Source organism: Neodiprion lecontei, chromosome 2, assembly GCF_021901455.1.
Source record: "Neodiprion lecontei isolate iyNeoLeco1 chromosome 2, iyNeoLeco1.1, whole genome shotgun sequence".
NCBI classification, from domain to species: Eukaryota; Metazoa; Arthropoda; class Insecta; order Hymenoptera; family Diprionidae; genus Neodiprion; species Neodiprion lecontei.
Window position 1 is genome coordinate 4,515,157 of NC_060261.1, and position 12,949 is coordinate 4,528,105.

At 33.9% G+C, this 12,949-nt stretch overlaps 1 protein-coding gene across 5 annotated transcripts in view; it reads left to right on the top strand.

The window, feature by feature from the left end:
- Positions 1-12,363, top strand: part of LOC107226914 (WD repeat-containing protein 47) — a 103,728-nt gene extending 91,365 nt beyond the window's left edge. For 3 of the 5 annotated variants that reach the window (XM_046730125.1, XM_046730121.1, XM_046730122.1), the window contains exons 6-10: positions 1,872-2,068; positions 6,777-6,946; positions 8,192-8,499; positions 9,465-9,705; positions 9,854-12,363. In XM_046730125.1, the coding sequence (XP_046586081.1) occupies positions 1,872-2,068; positions 6,777-6,946; positions 8,192-8,499; positions 9,465-9,705; positions 9,854-9,999 (1,062 nt within the window). In that variant the 3' untranslated portion in view covers positions 10,000-12,363. The remainder of the gene's footprint in view (positions 1-1,871; positions 2,069-6,776; positions 6,947-8,191; positions 8,500-9,464; positions 9,706-9,853) is intronic. The other 2 variants (XM_046730123.1, XM_046730124.1) reach the window with 2 other exon arrangements.
- The last annotated feature ends 586 nt before the right edge of the window (positions 12,364-12,949 follow it).

Here is a 12,949-nt window from a genome sequence, read left to right on the forward strand (position 1 = left end):
TATTGCCTTAATTTTGCGAAACGATCGCGGCCTGAACCGAACGAGCAAAGCTGTAACTTTAAACCAAAGTACTTTAAAACTATAGAGCTTGCTTTGCTCTGCTTTGCGCGTGCGCGCGGCTTGATGTACGGTTTTAGGAAACGTCGAAAAGTTAACACATTTGCAAAGCAAATTTATATTATCAGGTAACATGATCATCGTCATTATCATTATCGCAGAGCGTAGAAGATTATTTAAATTTTCAAGTTTTTTTTTTTTAGTCATTTTTCTCTTTCGCTTCACACTTTACACGCGCTTCACATTACCGAGATTTAACGTTCAAAAGTAAAAGCTCCGCCGGTTGGACGATCGTTCAAACGTAATATTCACGATTTAACCTCCTTAACAGTCCTTTCGTGACTGTAAATATAATTGTTATACGTATACACACTTCTACTAATTTAATTGTACTTTATACAACGTTTTTATTATCTTGGCGAGAATTTTTTTGTCTTTATAATAATCAATAATGCATGCATGAAATTTACGGAAGAATCAATCATCGCGTTGCCTCGTCGAGAGAAAAGATTCTTGTACGAGTTAAATATTGATCACATCAATTAGTTGTATATATTTAGGCAGTAATATTATCTCGCAATTTTGGACCAGTATTTAAACGTTATTGTTAATATACATATACACATTTTACCAGAGAACGATGAAAAAATTTGGATCGGATTCTGCATTTTTCTGCTCTCATCTCCCCCCGTGAATTAGGATATATACAGTCGATGTTTATCGTGATCAGATCGTTTTAGGTTATTCTTAACCACACTGTGAAAAATTTCAATTGTTACAGTAACTAGAAAAATTAGTAAAACAGGTATCGTTGAAAAAAACTGTTTAAATATTGTTGGAATAACGAAAAACGAGACACGCTTAACCATTTTGCGCTATCGTCGATCCTTTTTTGGTTATCGCAACGCTGAATCAGTTTGTGAGGCTTACTCCACTTTTTTAGTTAAACGAAGCTTTAACGTCGATTTATCGTTGCGCAAGCGTTAAATTTTCGCAACAGTTGCAAGAAAATCTAGCAACAGTGATCGTAACGAGAAAGAATAGCAACGGATACTAGATAACTAATTTTCATTTTCTACCTAGAACTATATTTTTCTATTGTGGTAAAAAATAAAAATAAATAATAACCGAGCGGTAACCGTAACTAAAAATTTCTCTCAGTCAATTTTCCAACATTCCTAAAAACAGCTGCTCGAATCGGCTAAATTGACTAAAGTACGAATATTTTCCAAGCGATTCCGTTCAGCGTTAGGTCCGACTTTCTATTTCCATTAGTCGTTTCGTCATCGTCATAGCTTGACGGTTTTATACAGCAAATCTTACAACTCAGCTCTAGTAGAGTAGAGTCATTGCATCTTCGAGTTGTTGCAATTCCAGGCGATTTCGATCACCGTCTTCCCGAATCGGTTCAGACTTCCCTCGCCTGTATTACAAACACCATTCATTGTCAGTAGCAGCCTTGCAGTTTAAACTCTCGGCACGCGGTTTCAGTTACAGAAACGATTACAGTCGATCCGCCTCCAACTTTGTATACTCAATTTTCGATTATGCCGTTGATAAACGCCATATGCGTGTACACGAGACGCGTTTGCTGTTTGTTCGTAGGTATATTCAGTGGTTCTTTGTTAAACTTTAATTAATTAATTCCACCGGTTGTTTGTCCTTTCACCGTTGTAAAATCGTTCTCACCTTAAACTCGATTTCCGCACCGCGTTTCGCTACGAAGTTACAACTATACGTGCGTGTTTAAATTTTCTTTTTGCATTTTTCATTAACTGTGTTTTTCATTTTTTTTCTCTCTCATCTATTTTCAGCAGGAACCGAGACCCGACCTCGACGTCAGCAATGGCAGCAGCAGCGGAGGTCGTCCAAGATTTGTTCCCGTAACCGCTCTCGAGGATGTTCAGGCTGTAAGATGCGCCGAATTTCACCCGCATGGAAAATTATACGCCGTTGGCTCAAACTCAAAGACACTAAGAATATGCGCTTATCCGAAGCTCAGCGACGTTCGGTGAGTTATATTCAATTGTAAATTATTTATTTATCGTAAATTTATACATACGGGGCAATTCCGGATTGGTGATTCTGATGAGGAACGAATTTTTTTAGTTTCTTTCGGTCCGAAATAATACCTCTAATTTTTCCAAATTACTCATTACCTGTACTTTTCACCTACGTTTTCTTTGAAGTGCATAATTATATGAAATTAACATTGAAATATGATAAAAAATTATGCAGTTTCCCTAAATAAATGCTGTATTTCATTTAAAGTTTCTGGTTAACGAGTTTCTGTTGTTGTTGTTGTTATTGTTGTTGTTGTTGTTGTTATTATTATTATTATTATTATTTATATTATTATTTTTAATCAACCATAGTTTCCTTGGTTGTTATTCTTGAAACGAAAAGAAAATAGTTGTTTTATTTTTTACCACAACGGCGCTTCTATTTATTTTATTTTTCACTAAATAAAAACCGTCGTTAAAAATAAATTCTAAGAAAAGAGTTTATCGAGCATTCTCATCCCGTGGCACAATAATGTGTTTTTTCAAGTTCCTGATTTTACAAAAAAAAAAACGTCTCACCGATTTTAAAAATATACATCATCGTGTGAATAAGATATACATCTTAACTTCATGATGTCGCCACACTTTTAAAAAATGTCTGAAATAATTCGAAAAATTAGAGGGATTATTTTTCAACGAAACAAACCAAAAACTATCAATTGGACATCAAAATCTCAGGGGATTGGGCCGATGACCCGTTGCTTTGACGCGGAATGCCCCATATACAGTTTATATCTCGTACAGGCGATTGTTTTATCTATAACGGTCGATTAACCCTCGAATTATTTTTTTTTTTTTTTTTTCATCCAGATATTACAAACGATTACTTTGTCGCCAGAAATTAATTGCGGCGGTTTTGTTATTGAGAAACGGTAATTGTTGTCGTTTTTTTTTTTTTTTTACTCTTTTTTCAAACAGTGCTTTACGTACGTGATATTTATGCTCAAAGCGAACACCCGACAATACGCAACGGCGAAAGTTTCAACCGTGGCAAATAATTTCTCTGATCAGTTTTAACGCCGTGTTATAGCGGTAAAGATTGTGATTTATTGTGTTCGATGATAGTTGAGTGAAATGTATACACCCGTGTTTATTTTTTGTTGTTTTTTTTTTTTTTTTTTTTGAGCATTGGAGCAGAGATTAAAATCTCTTGACGAATGTGAATTATTTTAAGACAAATCGTCGGACCCAGATTTTCGTTTCGTACTGCATTTTAGACTCGGTGATTTATCAGATGTATCCTGTTGTTGATACATGACATACACTCGATCTATCTGGATCATCTGTAATACACACGTGTAATCGTATAGAATACGATTTATCATTTCGTACCGTACGAGGTGCAATTTCTCTCACAGGATACGATCGTAATTCTTCGGTGTCAAAACGTCCGGTTGATTTTCTCAAATTAAGTCGTTGCTTCGGCCTTCTGCGTCGATTTTCGCAAACGTTTCGTAAAAATGAGGCTTGAGTAAAAAAGAAAAAAAATAAAAATAAAAAAAAACGTGAATAAAAGATATTTTCATATCGCAATAAAAGATGCGCATGTCGAATTACGAATGCAATTCTCCTCGTTAAGCCAAGTCTAGCGGCTATTCGCTTGCTTTTATAGGTGAAATGATGTAAAATGAAAAGGATAAAGTAAAGGGAAACAAAACAAAACAAAAAAAAAAAAAAATGTAAATAAATAAATAAATAAATAAATAGATAAAACAACAACAACAACAACGTTGAAAATCAACTCGAGCCTCTATCCTTTAACGACTCTTCGCGAGCCTTGATGCCAAACGGAGCATATAACGCAATTGCCGAGAAATTCAATTTTATTTCAGTCGAGTATCTAGTTGAAGAATTATATTTTTCAGTTTAGAAACGTTGTACATATTATACCACACACACACACACACACACACACACATATATATATATATGTATAAATTATTTGTACATATTTGAACAATTATCTCTGCAGAGTTTTTTTAGTTTTGCAGAGGAATATAAAAAAATTGATACTTTCTTGCTGCAAGTTTTAATTTGTCATTTTGTCACGTTCCGGTCGATTTAACTTGAAACTTGATTCGAGATTTGTCGAGAGCTAATTTAATTCAGTTCAGATTTAGAGACAAGCTTACAACGAAGAATATAAAATTGTCAATCTGTTTTGTACACAATTGTCATTTAATTTCAGTAAATTTGATTTCATTGTATCGTTTTTTTCTGCGGTTCTATGCATTTCATCGCGTAGTATATTTATTGAATGTTATTTATCCTGTTACATATTACGAGTGTAGCTGACCGGTAATTTATAGGTGTACTTTCTCATTAGTAATGGAAGCTTGGCCCTGTACAAAAGATTATATTATTACCTTCGACCATCCGATTACTTGATTATGTATTTTGTAACGGGTTTTTATTTTCCTTATCTTAATTATTATTCTCTATAGAAATGCATAAGCCATAATTTTTATACTCCCCATGACGCCGCTAACTCTTTCACGGTTCCGGTTTGGTTCCGGTTATTAACACGCTGATACGATTCGGTGAATTATGAACGGATTTTCAGAATCTTAATTCGATGTTTTCTTTTATTTTGTTTCTTATTTTTCTCTCCTTAATTAAGTCGAATAATTTGAAGCGGTAAATTGTTCGCTGACGTAGTAACATTTACTGTAACGAAAACACGCCTGTGAACAACCCATATTTTCTCGCTTTTCTGTGCAACATATATTCGGAAGCGATTTTTCGTAATTCCAACAATATTCAAACAGTTCTTTTCTTTTTTTTTTAACGACACCTGTTTTACTCAACTTTTCCAGTTACCGTAACGAATGAAATTTTTCTCAGCGTATGAAAATTTTTACCTTATAAAACGGGTTTTAAAATTTTTTTCTTCGGAATAACGCTTTGTACACTTGTATTTAAATAATAACGCGCATTCATTCCCGCCATATTAAGATGTCAATGTGGTTCTCGGACGCGATTCCGAGGATATCTTCTCTTCGCTCGTCTCGAGAGTGCCGCAGCTGGTTATAAAATTACAGTCGCTGCTGCAGCGCCCGGACTTAATGCATGTAGCGTTTAGAAAGTTGGTGTGTATAGGAAAATTGGTTGGGAAAAAAAAAAGAAAAAAAAAAAATCAATGCCCCATGTACGTTGTGTGTCTCAATATAGGTATACGTATATATATATATATATATATATATATATATATATATATATATATATATATACATATATAGGTGCAACTCGTCGTTTAAAAAGCATGATGTACCGAAATGGAAATAATTTAGTATACCATACATCAAGCTGTTGTCAGAGATCAAATGCGTTAAGTCAGGTTTTTACTAAACGTAGGAAATCCCAGAAGACGATTTTCAACGTACAATATAATACTTTCGCATTTTTCTCGGTACAATTATTCTCTCGGGAAAGAATTTATAAACTTAAGATGTCCTTGGAGATAGATTTTTATTCCAAAGATCGTTGCAACTTTTTTTTGTTGTTTTTTTTTTTCGATCCAAGGGAAAACGAGAATTAAAAAAAAAACAAGAAAAGGAATTTATATCCGTCCCGCGAAATGATGAGAAATCGGGTATATATATATATATATATGTGTGTGTGTGTGTGTGTAAATTATAATTCACATCTCAAGGCCGTGGCTTGGTAAAATTTTGTACAGGAAAAAAAAATTCTTCGGTTTTAATTATAAACGATTATTCATGACCACATATCGCAACTTGTCGCGATATGCATATTTTACTGTATAATTATATTCGTGTCCGATGGATCCGAAGATGCTTGCGATATTCTGTCACCAAATTGTTTTTCGATCCGTAAATTGGGACCGTAAATTGTCACACATGCATCTAATTAAGACCCGTTTTTAATTGCTATTTCGTAACGATTTCTACCGACGTATAATAGCATTAATTTCAGCAACGATACGTAGGCCAGGTAAAAATGAATAAAAAAAAGCGTAAATGGTCGCGGCTTTATTTATTATTTTTTATTTAATTTTTTTTTTTTTTTTTTTTATATATACACAATTGCCGTTAATTTTTCGTCGACAATTCGTAGGTTTAAATTTCGCGATGTAAAATAAAAAAATGTGCAGTCAAATAGCGGATTTCAACGAGGGAAAAAGTGCAGGGAAAATTGGAAATCTTCATACGGTTAATACCTTGTGTTATATATTTAATTAATTGCGTGCTCGGGTACATGAATGTTTATAAAAAGAGAAAGTCGCACTCATGTGTGCACGCATACCATACCTACTTGGATCGCAAACTTTTTACTATTTTTATTTAAAGAAAAATTTTTCCACCTATAATTTTCTCTCTCCCACAGCCGGCTTTTGTTCATATTTTATTCGCTCTGCAATTTTCCTCGGTGCATATAACGATGATAATAATTATAATAGACCGTGATTTACTCCGTTTAATTAATTAGTAACCCGGACGTTACTTTTACAATAAGCGCGACTCGACGTTCAGGCGAATCCTGGGAATATCCCACAATCCAATCGAAGAAAGTGCGCTTCGTTTCTCTCTCGGGAATCTTTAATTATTTCCTCACCGCGCGTATAATTTGTCTCGTTTATTCAGCCGCATCGATTTGTTGTTACTTTGAATTTTATTCTTTAATCTTCTGTCGCAGGGAGGACCACCAGACTTATCAACCTACCGTTTTGTTCAAACGAACAAAACATCACAAGGGTTCGATTTATTGTCTGGCATGGACACCGGATGGACAGCTTATGGCAACCGGAAGTAACGACAAAACCGTCAAGCTGATGCGATTCAACGCTGAAAACTCGAACCTGGAAGGTATAGTGAGAAAATTTAAGCGACGGTCACTCGGCTCAAAATAATCGATGCATCGATCAATCGATTCGAAAAAATTAATCAATTATACTCGATTAATCGTGATAAAATAATCGATTATTTTTGCCCATTATTAGAAAATTATACATTCCCAATTTTTTTTTTTATTCCATTAGGTATCACTATTTAGTGATCTTTATCCGTGATTGTTATACACGATATTGACAAATGGCTGTTTTTATCCTGCGGATGTTGTATCGATGTATAATATGCGGTATGCGAGAAGCGAGAGGTGAATTCGAATGAAATCAAAAGCGAATTCACACGACTTACAACAACTCGATTGTATTAATGTAACGAACCTGACAATGAGAGATGACCTTTCGCTTGTAAGAAAGCTGCGACACGCTTCGAAATTTAGGCAGCACAAATTTATTGCTGCACCGAATCACTGCGAAGACTTTTATAAAATGACTTGCTTTAATTTCTCACTTTCTTCCCCTTCGGTCGCCTTGCGGTTTTACTTTTATATTATATACGTATATATATATATATATATAAAACAGCTACACTTCCTTCTTAATTCTTTACTCGCTGATCCAGACGTCAAGTAATTTTCAACGAAGGTAAAATTTCACCGTTTTGTTTCACTTTGCGAGGACTTTGACACGGTCAACGCTTTTTTTGTTTTATTTTTTTTTGTCACCAACCGCAGCGTCAGTTTAATTTTACAAATTGCTGCAATTAGCCCACGTATTCTGCAGTACAATTATTTTTTCTGCGGCACAAAGTCGTCGAGTGTCCAGATATTATAACTGAACGAGAATTGGCGAAAATGTGTAACGAGTACTTCGTGCTTCTTGAAATTCTGTTCCGTTAATTGGTTGCATCGAAAGTTGATGATTGTAGAAATGAAAATAGATAAAAAAAAAAAAAAAGGAAAACGTAGGAAACAACAGTTCTCGAAAGTTTTATAAACTGATTTTATTTTCATAACGGGTTGATATTTTTGAATTTTTTTTTCAACACAGAGAAATTTTTAGTTCCGGTTACCGCTCAGTCCTCGACTATTTTCATTTTTTACCACAATAGAAAAATATAGTTCTAGGTAGGAAATGAAAATTAGTTTTCCAGCCGTTACCGGAAAGTCTAGGATCCGTTACTATTCTTTATCGTTACGATCGCCGTTGCTATATTTTCTTCGCAACATCGATCCGTCAAGCATTGATAAATCAACACCTGTTTCAGGCCAGGAAGTCGAGCTGACGATGCACGACGGCACCGTGAGGGATTTATGCTTCCTCGAGGACACGTCGAACAAATCGAGTTTATTGATAAGCGGAGGAGCCGGTGATTGTAAAATATACGTAACCGATTGCGCGACCGGTACACCCTTTCAAGCATTGAGCGGACACAGCGGGCACGTATTAACGTTGTATAATTGGGGTGGAGCGATGTTCGTTAGCGGATCCCAGGACAAAACCGTAAGATTCTGGGACCTCAGGACAAGAGGATGCGTTAATATGGTCACACCGGCAACTGTTCCTGGTAGCAGAGTGAGTGATTTTTTACGAGTTAGATTTCAGGATGATATATTTCTATCTCACTTTGTTGTACTCTGCTATATTCCTGCGCCGATCATATTTTTATTGAATTTACAAATATATTTTCTTCTTTTTTTTTTTTACACGCAACGCCTGGTGGCTGGCTATTTAGATAATAGTCTTTAGCTATTCTTATTACACCTTACTTCTTTTCTGTTATTGGAAGAAACGAGTTTGGCGACGAAATTTAACAGTCGTGTACACGGGAATTATGCGATTTTATTTATTTATTTCTTTTTTTTTTTTTTGATTTTCTAAATTATTTTTCCGTCGTACTTGGAAGTGATTTTAGATTCACAATTTAGACGAGTTTCGAGTGTGTGATGATTCGTTATACAGATTTTGGTAGCAATTTAACGAACGATTTGAAACGACACGTATTTTCATTTTTTTTTTTTTAAGGTCGGTTTTAAAAACGAAACGTAAAAACGAAAAAATAAAAACAAAAAATAAAAGAAATACGAAAACATGTACAACACTCAACGTCTTGAAGGATATTTCTTTCAATCCGTCAGCATCGTGTTTTCTCTGACAGAAATTTCTTCTCCAACTGCAAATCGATATTTAGTTTAAATCAGACTTGATTTTCTTCACAGATTTTAATTGAAAAAACAACGTAGTAACATTTAGTTTCAATTTTACCGGATTTCTTTCGTCTAGCCCAAATTTAAAATTTTTTCGTTTATTTTTTTTTCCTTCTCTCTTCATTTCCCGTCCGATAAAATATCTGATCAAATTTTTTATCCAGCACTCCTACGTAAATTTTACTGCCATTAGGGATTTCTCGTTTCTTCATTTCTCATTTCTAATCTTCGTCGCATTACATGTGACGGAACACGCACCCTTACGATGATCAGATTTTTATCGGTCACGCGAGAATCTCACGGGGAACTTGACTTCCTTACTTGCCTGAGTAGCATCTGATACCGTTGCAGGTCGGAAGTCCGGTCGCAGCTTTGTGCGTCGATCCCTCAGGAAGACTTCTCGTCTCTGGACACGAGGACAGCAGCTGCGTTCTATTCGACATACGGGGTGGTCGGACAGTTCAGTGCTTCAAGCCCCACGCGTCCGATATTCGAAGCATCAGGTTTTCACCTTCCGCTTATTATCTCCTCACAGGTGGATACGATAATAAACTTGTTTTGACCGACCTGCAAGGTAAGATGGTATAAAATTCTGTGAATTGAAACAAAGAAATACGAATAAAAAATAAAAAAAATAAAAAACCAAACTTTTCAAAATTTATTCGACTCATTGTTAATTTCTTTTTTTTTTTTTCACTCCGTTTTCTTAATCTGTTTTACAGGCGATTTAACGATGCCGTTACCCAGCGTCGTCGTAGCCCAACATCAGGACAAAGTCATATCCGGTCGCTGGCATCCGACTGAATTTTCATTCCTCAGCACCTCCGCCGATAAAACAGCAACACTCTGGGCCCTGCCTCCGGTTTAAAGAAAATTATTCTCGTTGTTGTTTTTGTTGTTGTTGTTGTTGTTATTACGGCGACGATTATTTTTTTCTGTTCGTTTTCCGTTTCTAGCGTGTGTTTATCTTTATTATTATTATCATTATTATTATTATTATCATTTCTTAACTTTGACGAAGACGAAAAATCAGCCCCAGTCGTGATTTACGAATTGCTACTCGACGTATATATATAATGTCAAAATACATACGGCGTCAATTTTTAAATCGCGACTGTACGCATATTTACTTATTTATTTATTTTAGCATTTTTTTTTTTTTTTTCTCTATGTAATCATGTTCTCGAACATTGAAAGACTACCATTGCGGTACGACAGAAATCTGTTGCCTTCTATTCGCTAGAATGTAAGTCTTGTGTACCGTGTATAGACACCTTGGATAACCTGAAATTTTCTTACCGATTATTGGTAAAACATTTTTATTCGCAGGACGATCGATCGTTCGATCAGGATCAGATAGAATTTAAGAATAACATGCCGCGATATTATTCTGCAGTTCAAAAAGCGTTTACCATGACTAATATTTAATTATTGATTTTTTAATAACGTATAATCTTATTTCGGTTCTTTCCTGCCTCAATTTCACGGGATATAATCGCTTGTAAAATAATGTGCGCAAAAAGAAACGGAAACGAATTCGTAAGATTTATATAATTTTTAGATAAGTTTTGACCATCGACAAATTACGAGATGAATTTCTTGGTGGTGATTGATCTGGATCTATAAATATACTGTACAGCAATTAAAAACTGTAACAAGACTGCGGGTCAAAAAATATTCCGTTCAATTACACATAAAATGCTTAAAGAACGGGTAAACAAGCATATGATTATGATATTATAATATTCAACGACAATTTGATTTTATCGAAAGTTTGTTTAATAATAGTCACAAGTTATGTTATAATGCTTCATAATTATACACATGATCACGATTAATTTGCTTTATCTTTAATACGCGCCAGTGGTAACCAGTTGACCTATTTTTTTTTTTTCTTTTTTTTTCCTCTTTCATACATCGTCAAATCGTTAAACAAACGCAATGTAAATATTTGAATGTGGTAAAACTTAAGATTAATGGTCTGAATGTAACTGAGCTACTACTATTGCTACTTCTATTATCATAACTCATGTACAGATTATAAGACTCTAATGATTCTAATAATTATACAAAAATAACTGTAAATTAAGAATAATTTCTACTCGAATATTTTATCGCGTGCATGCAAAATTTTCCGCCTATTTTGCTTCGCGATCTTTCATTTATGGTGAAGTATCAATACTTAACTTCTTTTTATTTCCGTTATGTTTTTTTTTTTTTTTAAGTAACATTAGTATCTCTATTGTACGATTATTCGATATCTTTACCCTTCAGGTATTGACGTTTCACAATTTTATGAAACCGCAAGGTAAACAATTTTATCTACAAAGTAATATTTTATTCAATTTTACTCGATCACTTGTTGCATTCTTTTATTCCGTAATATCGCATTATAGCATTTCGTTGTTTTTTTTTTTTCTCCCACTTACAAATTACGAATCACACCAAATATATGTATCTCTATTAATATTACAAGTATTTCTAATTCGTTTAGATAAGATAAGGTTGAACATTAAAGAAGATGACAAATTAAGGAAAGAAAAGACGAAAAAAAGTTTAAAAAAAAAAAAAAAAAGTACTGATCCATACTAAAGGAATATTCGTATTTATTACGTAGTCGTAGCCGTGAGAGTAACCGATGTATTTAATATTCTATATCTGTAATGTAAACTGTTTTATACCACAGGGTGCCAATCGCACTTTTCAATTTTTAATTTTCTCACAACGCGAGCAAAGGTGAGGATTTTAATTGCTTACGTTTTCTTCCCTCTTGGATATTATTTCGTACGACAGAGAGTTGAAAGAACGGATAGAACGAGATTAAATAAATACAATGTAAAACACTAAGATAGAGATAACGATTGTAGATTAATTTATGAAAAAAAAACAAAAAAAAAAAAAAAAAAACTCATCATATATTACATACAATATTACAGTCTTTTATATAAACTTGACGTTTATTTGCAAACTCGTAACTGATAATGAAACTGATAGCTGAAGTAATCGTAATAAAAAAAGAAATTAATTACACTAATGATGAATAGAATTTACGTTCTAATGGTATTAAAATTTAATATAATTCAAGTGCTAAACGTAGTGATAAAAAATGTTTGTTAAAACATCCAAACGCACTTGAAAACAAACGTCTGAGGCAATTCTCAATGTATATTGCAAAGGTTAGACGAACACGCGTTTGTTTCATGGAATCAAACGTATAATTACAACGTGAAAATAAACGCAGAATTACAAACACAAAAAACGTGAAAAAAAAAAATAAAATAAAACGAATGAATAAAAACAAAGAAAAGAAAGAACAGTAAGCAAGTACGATGTATCAACAATATCCGCCTATAGATTGTGTATAAATGTATAATGAGAGGTTTGCTTCTGTTTAGCAATTTGTCGTGCCTTTTCCCGTGGCTGCTTCTGGGCGATACACGTTTATTTTTGTATATTTACCCACCAGACTGTGGGGTGAATTTCGTCGCGGAGGGGCGAATCGTCGAGTTAGCTAATGAATACAAAACGGATACGTGAAAAAGCATAACTATAATCCAACAATCTATACAAACCGAAGATCGTGTGAACAAAAATGTACGTGTAACAGTTGTACATTGTATACCGGATTAATAATAATCGACAAGTAAATTAATCTGTTGTACGGAATATACAAGTTTATTACGGTATAATACCATAATTATTAATAATAACTTATACCTTTGTACCTACTACTTCTTGTAGATATATACATATACATTATGTAATACATATATATTATTACTATTATTATCACTATGATAATAACAATTGTTATTATT